We start from the raw sequence: 15,930 nt of genomic DNA, 5'->3' as shown, positions 1-15,930 counted from the left end.
TATCCTATAGATAAATGAGAAAAATAAGTAACTGGCATTAGACTGGCAACTAGTTTTGGACCATAGATATATGCCAAATTCACACACACACACACACACACACACACACACACACACACACACACAGGGTGGGGCAGAAAGGACAGAGTTTTTTAAAAAATCACAACATCTATAATTGTTATTACAAAAGATATTTGTTGGAAGATGTGAGTTTATATTGAAATAGCATTTTACAGAATCAAGTGTGGAAAACAACATCTCCCATGTGGTGTCCATTATCGGTGATGCATTTTTGGAGGCAATTTTGGTGACATCCATGCGAATAGCTTCCTTCAGTTCTTGCAAAGAATGGGCTTATGTTCATATTCATGTGTCTTGAGATGTCTCCACAAGACCTAATTACACATGGATAGGTCAGGCAAACAAGGAGGCCAATGAATGTCACCAAACCTGGAAATGGGGCAACCAGGGAAAAGATGACAAATAACGTCAATTGATGCTCTAGCTGTGTGGGCTGTTGTCCCATCTGATGGGAATACATTTCCATCGTATGCAAGAATGCAGAAATGTATTCTCATCAGGTGTGTATGACTGAGTGATCCCCTTTGCTTATGACTGTTTCTTTAGTCATGCACAAATACCCTGTGTTCTATCATCCATGATTCCATATCTTCAACTGAAAAGATGATGCTAAGACCTTACTACTTTCACGCTACCTGCCACATATCTGTCACTTCACTTCACCTGGTGGTAAGTTGTAGCCATTTCAAAAACATCTGTTCTTTCTGCCCCACCCTGTATATATATGTATATTTTGGCCATTCAGCCAGTAGTGATATATACATATAATATCATCCGTTGCTGGATGATAAGGCAAAAGCATATGGATCTAAGGACTCAGGATCAAATCCAAGTGATGATGCAAATTAGTCCAATAGAGGCTTTATTGTGACAGTCTATAGTTCAAGTCACAATCAGTTATTTTGAAATTAGAAGTTACAAAATGCATATAGACATCCACAACTGCCGTAAGTAATTGGGATGTAATTTGGAAATAATGAACTTGAATTACAAATAAATTTGACACTAGTGGGAAGCGTTCATTGCCATCTCATAATAGAATTAATAATTATAATATTTAACTAAATAATTTAGATTAAAGTGGAAGAAAAGAGTTGCACCTAACGCTTCCTTCTAGTGTCAAATTCATTTGTAACGGCAGTTGTGGATGTCTATTTGGTATACATCATGTTTCAGTTGGTGTTTATATTTGTATGCATGATGTGGTGAGCCAAATATCTGTTTGCACAGGCATTTCGCGATGGCTCATGTCCAATTTGGGGCCAGTTATTTTAAAATTACAAATAATAGACCATATTTGACATGATCCGGTCATCTGTTTATATAGGCTGTACTATAGTAGCCTATGACTCAAATTAGAATAAGACTTAAAATTTAACACAATAGGCAAAAATTTATTTTATTTATTGATTTATTTTTCTCAAGTGAATTATAATATATAAAATGTAGTATATTAAAATAAGGAACAACCACTGAGCAAATTGCAAATTGAAATTCCTAATTTCCTGGTGGGTCAGTCTACCACTGATTATTGGGTTGCAATTTGAAGAAATTGTAGACCTGTAAATTCCCATTGTCATCTATTTGTCTGTTTTCTATTTGCTGGAATTTCCTTATGAAAGAACAACGAAAACAGTGATAATATAACATACCATAAAAATATTAGTAAGTGTAGGTAGTAAGTAATTCCTCTCTACACTATCATTTTTGTATTATGTAACTAAAAATTACAGATATGGTTTTTTTTAACTATTTCTTTCCCATAGGGGTAAGAGGGGGTTTTTTTTAGTATGCCCAGAATCGGTTAAGCCAGACCTATAATGTGTAGTTCGTAAGGAACAGGGCCCAACCTATATGGATTGAAAAATGGGGGGTTTTTGACACTTCCCCGAAAAATTCTTGGTGTTTTTTGGACTCATCCATGTTCAATTCTGGATCCCCAGAATGGTAGGCTGGCACCTTAACTGGTTTGCCATTGAGTCATCAATGTAAGATGTTTATAAGATGACATAATAAAAATTTACTATCAGAGCTCTATTTTCAACATTTATTTTACTGCAAGCAATGTTTAATTACATACAGATTAAAACATTATAGGTATTTAATAATTAAGGTCGTAATAATTATCTGGGAAAACAAATTACATGCAATTTTTCTTCAAAAGTCTTCCTGCAAATCAAACAAGTATCCATTCTGCAAGAATACAGCCAGTGCTACTGTAACTGTGAATACAGAGAGAACTTTAAAAAATAAAAAAAATAATTTAAAATGTCCAACTTTTTTCCAAAATGCATTTCTTTCTTGTCTCTACTGTATAAATTATAAATTTCTTAAGAATTAAATGATAAAAATTTCTCTTTTGAAAGTCTTTTTAAACTTTTGAATTTTTAATCATTAGGAATGTCAACACAATTTATTTTACTATTTGATTTAATGCAGAATTATTGTAAAAATTACATTGTTATCTAGTCCAAGTAATGACATACGTATTTATTGCAGATTGTATGTCAAGTTTGTAGCAAAATTAGTGAGAAAGAGGTAAGTTATTTTAATATAATTAAAATAATTTAATAATTACAAAGTATATATTTAATTTAATTATTTTTAGGAGGATTTTTTAGATCTCAATATTACCGTTTCGGGATTTAATAGTCTGCAGGAAAGCTTAACGTCTACATTCGTCCACAAAGAAGTGATGAAAGGGAAAAATCAGTACAAATGTAGTATGTGTTGTAAACTTGTAGATGCCAAAAAAGTGAGTACAATTTATTATTTTATAAAATATTTATATGAATTCTTTCAAGACAAATATGTTTTGTTAACAAGCTTTTCATATGCATAGTGAAGTCTTTATACAATCATATAAGTGATGAATGGAAACAAATTCAATTATGAATGTGACAAATAGTTATAGTAAAGTGATTGCAAGGCAAGACCAATTGCAGCACTGTTAGTGGTAGAATTTGGAAGTTCGTGCTCCTATTTTAATAATGATGGATGATACAGAAGAAAAGTCTATTACAAAGTTATGTAGTATGACCGATTTAGTTTGAAAGAATATACAAATAAAGCACGAATGCTAACATACACATTATGTGCAGACAGTAAAATGCGTGTTTGTTGTGTTTGTTCAAGTGTCCTCATTCATTTCTCATGTGTGACTTAATAATGTGCGTTTCTCATTTTCTTGTGTGTTCATGCTTCCTTCTATTACTGCATGTTATATGTTGTGTATGACTTATCAGTATCAGTGTATAAGGACTTTACTATGCACCCTGTATAAATGTTTAATTTGTCCTTAGTGCAAACTAAACATATAGCAATTTGTGCACATTTATAGGAGATGAAATACATGTCTGAGATAAGGTTGTGTGATTATCTTATTTAAATCAGAATCCATACTGACATACTACTGAGTTTCCATTTTCATTTAGCCATTCCATTCACATGGAATCTTGAAAATGTCTGTAGATTTAAAGTGTTAATTGTTTTAAGGAAAAAATATCACTTATAAAAAATATTTGGAATAAATTCAATTTTTGATTACTTTTTGTTTTGTCAGAAAATTGTCATGCAGAATTGCAGACAGTATAACCTTAAAATTTATAATACAATAAAAGGTTATACAATGTGCCAACTTATTGGGCTATAATAAGCCTGACGATGTGCCAACTTATTGGACTATAATAACACTAACAAGGGGACCTTACGGTCTCGGAAATTCAGTTCGGGATGAGGCTTGGCAGGTTCGTAGTATACCTCAAGGGTGTCCACACAGAAGAATTGTAAAGTGCACTAGCCAGAAGATTCCGAGAAAAAAGGCTCTAAAATTTTAAGCGCAGCTTATATACCGATCGATTCTACCTTATGGTAGTACAGCGAAGTGGCTCAGTCCGTAGCGTACTCGCCTGCAACGCGGTGCGACCTAGGTTTGATCCTACCTTCTGCAAAATTTTTTTTTTTTTTTATTGGTTTAAAAATTATAACAATTTTTAAATAAAGTTAATGACGTAAAAATATTATCAATTAAATCATAAATACTTTTATTTTATTTATGAAATGACTGTTACAGCGGATTAAAATGTGAATTAAAGATAACATTTTATTTTTCAAAAGTTGAATAATTTCAAATGCATTTTTAATAGAGGTAAATTAAAACTGTAATTACCACTTTAACAAATTTTCGGGTAGGGTTTTATTTAATATATATGTTATTATTTTATTTATATATTTTTAATATAAATTATATTCAGTAATATAAAATATATATAAATAATTTTATTTATATAAAAAATTTTTACAATATTGTCTTTATTTGTCAATTTTTTATTTTACATACAAGCACCAGAATGATAATTATCATAAAAACATTGAAAACATAAAAAATTTTTACAATATTGTCTTTATTTGTCAATTTTTTATTTTATGTACAATCACCAGAATGATAATTATCATAAAAACATTGAAAACAAAAACTATTTCGACATCTTGCTCAATTTATAAAGGATGATTGTTTACACGAACAACATTTTTTTAATAGATCTGTTGGAAAACATACTTCGTTTATATTCATAAAAATTTCTCTTTTATCAGAAAGTTTGGAAGCATACCAGGCATACCGAATCATTTCATTAAAAATTGGTGATGATAGTTGATGAAGCACTATTGATTGTATTTTTATACAATCTTCACGGGAATTTATTTCTCTATTATTTTCAATTAGATAAGCGCAATTTTGTATACGCTTTATTAGATTTTTTACCTGTCTATAAAAATATACGTCGCAAGGTTGGACAAGAGGAGTACATTTTGGAGGAATTACTTTTATTGTACAAGTCGGTGATTTCGCGTCATCCTGAAAGATTTTGTCATACAATTCAGGCTTCGTTTGTCCACCCCAAGAGTCAATAATTAATAAAAACTGTTTTTTTCCCACATAAGTCTTTAAACAACGGTTTAGAAAGTCAATATACAGTCCTGTCGTTAGTTTCCCAGATTTCGAAGACGTTATTACGACATTTTTATATTTTTTCGCATATTCATTTACTGTTTTTTGAACTCGGGGGCCAAAGTTACCGGTTGCTTCTTGTAAACAAACAAATACTTGAGGTAGGACTTTTCCAGACAGAGTGAGAGCATATTGAGCGGTATATGTATGAGTCACTTTATTCATGTCATGCCTTTTGACGAAAATAGTTTTGCTTCCTTTTTTATCCAAGGTCCTGTTGTACACCGACTGATACTGACATCCTGGAAACAGAAAACAACCGAAATTTAAGTATTTTGTCAGAGTCGTAAAAATAAAGAGCAAAATGAATTTGTAAATACTCTGCAATAATTTACCTGTCTGGTCAGTGTTGATAACAAAATCTTTGTTGAAATTCGGTATCAATTTGAACGTCTGGGTTCGAAAAGTGTCTGCAGAAGCCAACATTTCTTCGATCGTCGCTGTTTCTTTTTTTGAAACAAATTTTGTCACTTTTCGTTGACGAATTCCATGCTTCTTTTTGAATTTATGAACCCAACTGTCAGAAGCTTTAAATTCAAAATCTGTAAATTGTTGTGCTGCTGCTAAAGCCCACTGTTGTAAATTCCGAGTAGTCACTTGTTGATAATTCTCTCGGGCTTCAACAAAACGATCACGTGTCCAGGAATTGATTGTTTCGTACTTATCAAATTGATTTCCTCCTTTTTTTATCTCTTCTTCCCATTGGGATAAATATTCCTTCTTTTTTAACCGGCTGCATCCTTTTTTTTGCAATGTTTGTAGATTCCACGTGGGGTGAGCCTTTGCGATATTAACAACTTTAATTTTGTAATCAAAAGAAAGATGGTCTACCTCTCTCTTTTTTTTTCCTTCTGGTTCATATTCATCTGATGAGCTATGGTCTTCGACATTTTCAAAAGGTTCCTCGTCACAGTTTTCATTTTCATGAGCAAGTTCATCATCAGTCACAAGTATTTTTTCAGCCAGCATGTCCATAGTACGTTCGTAAATTTCTTCACCCATCAACATTGCTTCACGAGAAATTGAAGTTGAAGATTCCGATGTAATCAAATTATTTTCAGCAAGCAAGCTTTCGTAATAAATGACCGCATCTTTTAACCTCAACTTCGACATTTCACTGTATAATGAATCTTGACTGATTTCATCTGCAGCTTCTGATACTTTCGCAATTTCTTCATTAACAGACATTTTCAATTCACAATAGCTTAAAAATTCCGATAATATTTCGCAGTACAGAATGCTCCAATCTTGCGAAAGTCAAAAATGAACTAGCACGTTAGTTTGACAGTGAGTTTCTAGAATAATAAGGGTGGGTAAACCTATATATATCGTGTGAGACTCACTACGTAATCAGTTTACTTACTTACAAGTTAAATCATAACATAACTTTCTAAAAATATCATTTTGTCGGATAACTGTCAACTTTCACACCTAGAAGCTAATCATTCAGTGAGTTCTCACAAGTCAGCAGCAAAAGTGACGCTTTCACATAACCTTTCGACCTATCGTGGTAAGTTCATCGGTTGCAGATAACAAAATAATTGAAGTTTTAATTTACCTCTATTAAAAATGCATTTGAAATTATTCAACTTTTGAAAAATAAAATGTTATCTTTAATTCACATTTTAATCCGCTGTAACAGTCATTTCATAAATAAAATAAAAGTATTTATGATTTAATTGATAATATTTTTACGTCATTAACTTTATTTAAAAATTGTTATAATTTTTAAACCAACAAAAAAAAAAAAAAAAAGTTTGCAGAAGGTAGGATCGAACCTAGGTCGCACCGCGTTGCAGGCGAGTACGCTACGGACTGAGCCACTTCGCTGTACTACCATAAGGTAGAATCGATCGGTATATAAGCTGCGCTTAAAATTTTAGAGCCTTTTTTCTCAGAATCTTCTGGCTAGTGCACTTTACAATTCTTCTGGGTGGACACCCTTGAGGTATACTACGAACCTGCCAAGTCTCATCCCGAACTGAATTTCCGAGACCGTAAGGTCCCCTTGTAAGTTAATAATTAAATATGAAATAATTTATTTAGAGGTAAACAGTTAAGTCACCATTTTGTGATAATTTTAATAATTATAATTGAAATTAATGTATTATATATTAATTTTAATTTAGAATTTCTGGAAGAAAGAATCAACCTTGAACGGGACTCAAACCTGCAACTTTTTATTTTGCAGATGCATTGCCAGTTACTCTATCTAGACCTCCATCTACTTGTCATTTCCAGAAATGTTAATTTATATATAACCAAACATGAAATATAATAAATGAAACCATTAATTTATAATAATTATTAAAATTATCAAGAGATGATGGCTTAACTACCCACTGCTAGCAAAATTGATTTGTATCCAATTGGTTAAATAAGCTTCACAATTTTATATAATTTGTTAGCTGTCTATTTGTTCTTATGTATATGTCTCTTTAATCCAGAAAAGTTACAATAAATTGAGAAACTATTAGTAACACAACAAAAAATACCAGCATGAGTTTGTATTTTTTGTTGTGTTACTAATAGTTTCTCAATTTATCGTAATATAGCACTGAACAGGGGCCTAGAAACAAAATAAACTCGAAATGCAAATGTAATCTGATATTTCAATAAATAATGTTCCTGACCTTGAAGCTGTAAAACAGTCTACTGGAATTTTTCTGGATTAAAGAGACATATACATAAGAATGGTTAAATAAGCTTCAATATAGCCAATAGTTTGACAGATTGCTTTACAATACAGACATATAGGATAGTTGTTTATTATATACATTAGTAAAGATAAATTTTTCTGTGGAATGTTAAAAATATATTTGTTTACATTTAATAATATCCTATTTGAGAATGCTTAATTTTTATATTATGATGCCAGAGATAAAAGATATCTTAGTTTTTGTATTGATAAATGTTAAAATTGGTTAAAATGAAGACTCATTTCTGCAACTTGCACTATTATATTAAGAGTACAGTACAATAACTGTATTTTTCTTTTGACAAGATCAAAACACCTCTAACTGAGACAGTTTCAAATAGTATCCTTTATAATAAAATCAAAACTATAAGAAGCATTCTTCAGCAATAAAATGTTCTGAATAAAATTTTTAATTATTTAAATAAAGTTAGAATCACTCATTTAAGGTAAAACAGCATCTGTTAAAAAAAAAAGGAAAAAATTGTAGATTTTTTGCAATATAAGTATGTAAGAATAAATATTATACAGTATTAATTGTAACAGTTTTTCTTAATTTTGGTAAAAAAAATACTTTACCTTCTGTTTGATTTTTCCATGTAAGATGTATGCATAACATTTTATTCTTTTATTGATGGAAATAAGAGGATATTTTTGTAGGGAACAAAACATCTTTATGGTATACTTTATTTCCTTTTCACTACTAGTGCATTTTTTATTTAACAAATTATCTATATAACAAATTTTCTGTGTTTCCCAGAGCAAATTGAGTAAATCTTGGTGCCACATTGTAAGAAATAGAAATCCAAGAAGTAGTCTGATCTCTTAATATGTGCCTGTTCTGTTTATGCTCTTCTTCTAACTTTGGTACTTTGCCCATATCTGGAAACTATCTCTTAGATGAGTAACTTGTCTCCATAGCCTAAGTATGTTTATCAGATATCAAAGATCTGAGCATCTCTTCCCATTGAGGTGACATTTCTAAGTCATCTTCCTGATTTAAGGTTTGGTCCTGACTGATCAGGAATAAGGTTTGATGTTTGTGAAAGCTGCTTTTACACCTGCCCATATAAACTTGGTGACCATCCTTCCCACTGTTTACTTTTTCTCTGTTTTTCTAAAGCAAATAGTTTTATTTTTTTGGCATGTTAAAATAATTATGTTTATAAAATTTATTTTATTTTAGGGTGTAAAAATTAGAAAACTTCCGCCTATCTTAACATTTTCTCTGTTGAGATTTTGTTTCGATCTCTCTAAAGGAGAACGTTACAAGGTAAGTGCATTTGTCATTTAATTAACTTTAATGAAGTTGAAATATTGCTTTGTAAACTAATTATTTGAAACATGGAATAGTAATATTTCTACAAAAATTATAAGCTTATTATCAGGCCAGTCAAATTAGTTAGAGTCAAAAATTTATTTTGTAAAATTATCATTTAAACTGTCATCTTGATGAAATTGCTAACTGTAAGGAAGGTTAGAATAATTCACACTACGGAAGTTCGGCAGGTGTGGAATATGTCCAGAAAGCATGACAAGATTCGGGGGAGATTAAAGTAGTGATGGCAGGGGAAAGAGAGGAGTGATGTTTATTTTATTTCTGATCAATTCAGTTACTCTCTACATTGCTGTTTACTTACGTGGTTGTGTGTGTGCATTAGGATATAGTTGGTCTCTATTACAAAATTATGATTTTGGTTTTTATGAAAAACCATAACCAGAATAGAGCTTTAAAAGAAACCAAAGAAGAAAAGTCATTACAAAACTCTTTTCATCATTATTTAATGGATGAAAATTTGTCAGCTTGAATGAAAATTTGGTGTTGATGATAGGAATAATCTTAGGTCATGTAAACATGTACATGTCATGAAAAATATCATTTCATAAATTCTAAGTATGAAATTATGGTAAATGAGGAGCATTAACTAGGTTCTTTCACAAATCTTGTCTGAGTGCCTCCTCAAAAAGAGCTCCAAAGTATTTACAAAGAGTATGATAATGAGTTGAGATATGCTTTAGAAGCTGTTAAATTCATATAATCCATATTCTTCACTTACTAACATAGATTCATTCTTTGTACTTCACATTGTAGCAGCTCAATCAGAATTTGTGAAATGAAATGTACTAATGTAATTGTACATGTTGTTTTTTTCTGCAGAAAATTATGATTATATGTTGCTTTAATTGAACCAAACATTTTCATTATATGTCATAACTGTAATTTATGATGGATTATATTTTTGGAGTGACACGTAATCCAACCTGTATAACTACGGATCATTATTTGTTAGAATAATGTTCAGCATGTATTTAAAGTTGAAAGGAGTTTGGCAAACAACTTTTATTTACAGAAACATAATATTTACAGAAGTGAATGCAACGTAGACTGTTAATGGAAGAATCGTTGGAATTTTATTCAGTTTGCTTCTGCTACTTTTCTATAAACTAAACTATGATGTTTGACATTGCACCATTCCTAGAATCATTATCATATTCCTGTACTATGTGTATAGGAATATGGCTCTTATACGTGAAAATTGTTTGTTTTTGTAGTTTTGAAGCATATGACATACTTTGCTTATAAGAACATATTTTGCATATAAGACCATCCTCTTGTACACTTGTATGGCGTCTCTAATAACAAATTGGACCTCCTTTATCTTTGAACACAACCATAATTCTTGTAGACATCGATTCTACTGGCTGTTGGAACCGTTGCTCAAGAACTTTGATCCATGCTGACATAACTGCCCATAGTTGGTGGTATTTCTAGCCTTTCTCCCCTTTTCCACAAATAGTTGATGGGGTTGAGACTGGGTGACTGGACCAATGAAACAAATGGAAATGAGTCACGTTTACTGAACCAATCTAAGACCAATTGAGTACAGTGGCAGGGTGCATTGTTCTGTTGAAAGTGAATGTATCAGTGAATGCTGTAGCCATCGATGGGGGCACATGATCGGCAACAATATTGAGATAGTCTGCAGCATTAATATTGAGATAGTTTCTGGGGGTATTAGGGGGTCAAGTTTGTCTTAGAAGAACATTCCCAGACCTTTATTCCATCACTACCAACTTGTAGGGTTGGCAAGGTGGGGCCAGGGATTTGTGCTGCTGGTACCGTATTTTGATCCTGCCAGCTTAGTAGAAAAGAAACCAAGACTCGATGGACCAAGCAAATATTCTCCACTTGTCAAGTGTCTAATTTGTGAGTGTTCCTGAGTTTATAACAGTATGAAGTACTATATTTTAATTAGTAAGACAAATGCCAACACAAAATTGTGTGCCTGTGAAAGGTCTGTTAACCTAACGGGTAGTTTAAGTGGATTTGCAGTTAATTTGCCATGCCTGGACTTATGCGTGCACCGAAATAAATATTTACAAAGTTAATCAAAGATCAAATATTTAATAGGACTCAAGTAATGACTATTTACAAGATTAGTAACAAGAAAAAAACAATTTATTTAAGGAAAATCAACAATATGAACAAACCCGACAAAATCAATTCAATGTATGTACTAACTTAAAACTATTCCCCTTTGGAACTCAACAAAACTCAAATCCTTAACCTATGTACAGCAAGTCTTACAAAACTAATGTCCTAACCGTCACTTCAATATACTAGGAACCTTTTATCTTTTGTCCTCAATCCTCAAGATTTTTCCTCAATTCTCAAGACCTTCTATCTGGAAATAACTTCTATTACCTTGGAATCACCTCGATCGCTTTCAGACTTCCCTTGTTCGCTGCTATCTGGAGCTCACCTCTATCATCTTCTCTTGATGTACTGGTTTTATACTCTGAGGTGATGTCACAAAACTTTCTGGGATCACTCCCTTCATTTACATACTTACATCTAACACTTAGTTTTCATTCTTTGCCTGGCAGTCTGTAAAGTACTATATTATTTTTTCCGACTTTCCAACGATTATCGACACTACTGTGTGCCGGAAATAGCCGTTCCCTAACGGGTACTTTACGCGGTGAAACCTTCGTCTTAACTAAACATAAGCCCCAAACAAAATATAATGAAAGCAAAATAAAAGTAAAATAAAAATAAAGCTCAGACTTGGTTCCTTACAAGTCTAGTTTCCGACAATACTCGCTAACCTTTTACATTATTCTTTCTTACCATTTTCAGGATGTTTAATTCTTATAAGATTTAGCACATTCCCTACTTTAGTGCTTGTGGTGTATCCCCCCTTTTCTTATTGCAGAACTTTTTTTTTTTCTGCTTGGGAGCGCAAGTGCGTGCAAGTTTTTCCTATGACACTTTGTCTCGTCGGTGAGTTGGTTTTTTTTTCTTTTGGTTTTGTTAATAAGGTGAGTGGTGAGGGAACCTTTGACCTAACGAAACATAAACCCCAAACAAAAATAGAATAAAAAGCAAAATAAAAATTAACTAAACATAACGCTCAGATTCAGTTCCTTACACCAGGTCTGCTTTCTTGTTTTTCTGTGATAGCAAACGCACCCTTTATGGTTCTTTTTAACTTCAAGCCTGTCTTAATGCTCTTGACTGTATTTTTCTGTAAACACTATTTTATAAAAGACTGAATTTACAGTTTTTTAAATTAGAAATATTATCATGCTATTTGTTTATATTCTCAGATCAGTTGTAAAATATTTATGAAATTAGTAAAAGTGAATAAGTACATGCAATTAAATACAAATTTACTTTTTTAATTTCAAGATAAAATTGCTTTTTCAGGAAAAAGGGAAGTTTATTTTTCCAATGGAGATCGATATGTCTCCTTACTGTGATGAAGTAAGTAATATAATAATAATATTTATTATTGCTTGATACTATGTTTATTATTGCATTGTAATTTCTATTATTCACTATATAATTTTGACTAAATTGGTAAATTTTCTTTTTTAGCAAAAGAATTCTGAAGATACTCATTATGATTTATTTAGCATAATCATTCACAGGTAAGTTTATATTTAATTTTTATGGAAAATTGGTAATTGGTGAGCAAATATTTTTATTATTAGAGTAACAATGTTTGTCTAATGATTGCAGTTAGATTAGTAATAATAATAGTTCTTTCTTGCATGGTCCAATTTATGAAAGTTTCTTGATTTCCATTTAGCAGTTACCTTTACTAGTACACAGTTCGAACAGTCTGCAGATGATGGTCCATTTCTTTCACTCATTTTTTTCCCTTGATTACTTCTTTTTCATTTTATATGGAAACTTCCAATATTTTTGAGGTCTTCCTGTAAAGAATTCTTCTTTCCTGAATTAATTAAGTATAGAAAAAAATTTAGTGATTATTACTGCTTGCTTTGTACTGTTAAGACTTGTTATGTTGGCATCTTGGCATGTTTGGATGGCTAAAGCCTGACAACTCATCCATGATTAGGCAATATGGCAGTGGTGCAGCACTTTTGTCTGTCCTCATTACACATACATCATGTGTTTATAGAAGGTTAGATTAACTGTTAGGGACTCAAAATATAATTTAAATTATATTTTAAATTATTTAAAAAAATGTTTAATATCCATGTTTACAGCTTCTTTTATTTTAAGAGAGGCTGTTGACATGGACATAGTATTAAAATATTTATTTACAATTATAAACATCTTGCATTGAAGGAGATGAATCGTTTGTCCTGTGTTTTTCTAATTTTTCAGATTTTGCATGTGATAAATTTGTGAAATTTGTTATAATGTTGCCTTTATTATTATGGTTTCTTCACTTGAAATATACAACAGAATAGAATATGACTTTTTAAATTTATAATTAAAGCAGTTTTGAAAGAATACAACAACTTTAAAAGTTTAAAACTTTAATTTTTCAATGAGCACAACTGATCTGCAGTTTTTGATTGGTTAGTATATGAAGCTGACTTCAATTACTTCAGAATAACTGCCCTTTACAGTCTCATTAAGAAAATTAGAAGTTGAGCAAATGTGCAATTTAACATTATCATATTACAAAATTCTAATACATAGAAGTACCACATAAGTGTCTTCTTTCTTTCATAATATCCTTTACACACTTCAGGAACATACAGTCCTGACAGAGGAGTCGACCTTTTTTTATAGGCTACTTTCCTTGCTTCAATATGTAAAAATGATAGCAAAATATTCCCAAGCTTCTGCTCATCACTTAAAATTAATCTACAATTAAACATTATCACATTAACAACTTCTACAAAATTAACATGTATTATATAATCTTATTTGTAGGTTCATAACAATAGCAGGATGTCACAACAAATTTGTTGTAGATTAAATTTTTTATGTATTTCATAATTTTTATCAAATTGTTTAATAATAACAGCATTATATTTCAGTGGAAGTGGTCATGAAGGACATTACCATGCATATATTAGGGATTTTGATTGTTTGGGAAGATGGTTTCCTCCAGTAAGTAGAAGGAGAATTCTTAAATTTTAAACTTTTGTTTTTATTTTACTAATTTTTTTATCAATGAATTATTTTTTTGTATTTATGTAAACAATAAATATTATTTTTAAAAATTTCAAAATTTTATTTATGAGTCTTTTAATCATTTCTATTCCTAAATATATTATAACTATCAAATGTTTAACTGATATTTTATCATCTATTATTCACTAAGTACCGTAANACAATTTATAAAGGATGATTGTTTACACGAACAACATTTTTTTAATAGATCTGTTGGAAAACATACTTCGTTTATATTCATAAAAATTTCTCTTTTATCAGAAAGTTTGGAAGCATACCAGGCATACCGAATCATTTCATTAAAAATTGGTGATGATAGTTGATGAAGCACTATTGATTGTATTTTTATACAATCTTCACGGGAATTTATTTTTCTATTATTTTCAATTAGATAAGCGCAATTTTGTATACGAACTTTATTAGATTTTTTACCTGCCTATAAAAATATACGTCGCAAGGTTGGACAAGAGGAGTACATTTTGGAGGAATTACTTTTATTGTACAAGTCGGTGATTTCATGTCATCCTGAAAGATTTTGTCATACAATTCAGGCTTCGTTTGTCCACCCCAAGAGTCAATAATTAATAAAAACTGTTTTTTTCCCACATAAGTCTTTAAACAACGGTTTAGAAAGTCAATATACAGTCCTGTTGTTAGTTTCCCAGATTTCGAAGACGTTATTACGACATTTTTATATTTTTTCGCATATTCATTTACTGTTTTTTGATTTTGGGGGCCAAAGTTACCGGTTGCTTCTTGCAAACAAACAAATACTTGAGGTAGGACTTTTCCAGACAGAGTGAGAGCATATTGAGCGGTATATGTATGAGTCACTTTATTCATGTCATGCCTTTTGACGAAAATAGTTTTGCTTCCTTTTTTATCCAAGGTCCTGTTGTACACCGACTGATACTGACATCTTGGAAACAGAAAACAACCGAAATTTAAGTATTTTGTCAGAGTCGTAAAAATAAAGAGCAAAATGAATTTGTAAATACTCTGCAATAATTTACCTGTCTGGTCAGTGTTGATAACAAAATCTTTGTTGAAATTCGGTATCAATTTGAACGTCTGGGTTCGAAAAGTGTCTGCAGAAGCCAACATTTCTTCGATCGTCGCTGTTTCTTTTTTTGAAACAAATTTTGTCACTTTTCGTTGACGAATTCCATGCTTCTTTTTGAATTTATGAACCCAACTGTCAGAAGCTTTAAATTCAAAATCTGTAAATTGTTGTGCTGCTGCTAAAGCCCACTGTTGTAAATTCCGAGTAGTCACTTGTTGATAATTNCCATTTCTGAGGTCAGAGCTTAGTACGTCTCTCCTTTTAATTGGATTGTAGGTTATATGGGAGTGTTATTGTCAACACCCTTACATCACTTCATATAAAGTGAGTTTGTAAACTTAGCAGTTATTAGACTAGTTGCTCTGACCTATCGTGATTTATGAACATTCAATCTTTAAAAGAAAGGATGCATCTTTAAATGGAAGAAATCAAATGTCTTATGGGAACTTGAATTACGTCACTAATATTTCATTTGATTTTGTATAATTTTTGTGTATTTGGAAAAATTCTATCAGATCTATTTTCTTTATATTTTCACATAATGCATATAAATATAAATTGTAAACATTATAAAACATTTTAAGGTGTTTTACACTGTTGCATTTAATAAAGATTTGATTAGCTTCAAAATGATTTTTTAT

General features: G+C 31.1%; 2 protein-coding genes across 2 annotated transcripts in view; one reads left to right on the top strand and one right to left on the bottom strand.

Moving 5' to 3' along the window:
• The window catches only part of LOC111629337 (ubiquitin carboxyl-terminal hydrolase 40-like), a 49,983-nt gene that overhangs the window by 12,510 nt on the left and 21,543 nt on the right, over nucleotides 1-15,930 (top strand). The window contains exons 4-9 of the mRNA XM_023373227.1: nucleotides 2,581-2,619; nucleotides 2,690-2,836; nucleotides 8,971-9,057; nucleotides 12,496-12,552; nucleotides 12,667-12,719; nucleotides 14,091-14,163. Of these exons, the coding sequence (XP_023228995.1) occupies nucleotides 2,581-2,619; nucleotides 2,690-2,836; nucleotides 8,971-9,057; nucleotides 12,496-12,552; nucleotides 12,667-12,719; nucleotides 14,091-14,163 (456 nt within the window). The remainder of the gene's footprint in view (nucleotides 1-2,580; nucleotides 2,620-2,689; nucleotides 2,837-8,970; nucleotides 9,058-12,495; nucleotides 12,553-12,666; nucleotides 12,720-14,090; nucleotides 14,164-15,930) is intronic.
• On the bottom strand, nucleotides 4,542-6,636 carry LOC111629327. The gene is made up of 2 exons (XM_023373213.1): nucleotides 5,823-6,636; nucleotides 4,542-4,703 (listed from the first exon to the last, which is right to left on the bottom strand). The coding sequence occupies exons 1-2, from the start codon at nucleotides 6,275-6,277 to the stop codon at nucleotides 4,574-4,576; spliced, it is 585 nt and encodes a 194-aa protein (XP_023228981.1). The 5' UTR covers nucleotides 6,278-6,636; the 3' UTR covers nucleotides 4,542-4,573.

Source organism: Centruroides sculpturatus, unplaced genomic scaffold, assembly GCF_000671375.1.
Source record: "Centruroides sculpturatus isolate CEXI.00-Female unplaced genomic scaffold, Cexi_2.0 scaffold395, whole genome shotgun sequence".
Lineage (NCBI taxonomy): Eukaryota > Metazoa > Arthropoda > Arachnida > Scorpiones > Buthidae > Centruroides > Centruroides sculpturatus.
This window is presented reverse-complemented; position numbering and strand designations above follow the sequence as displayed.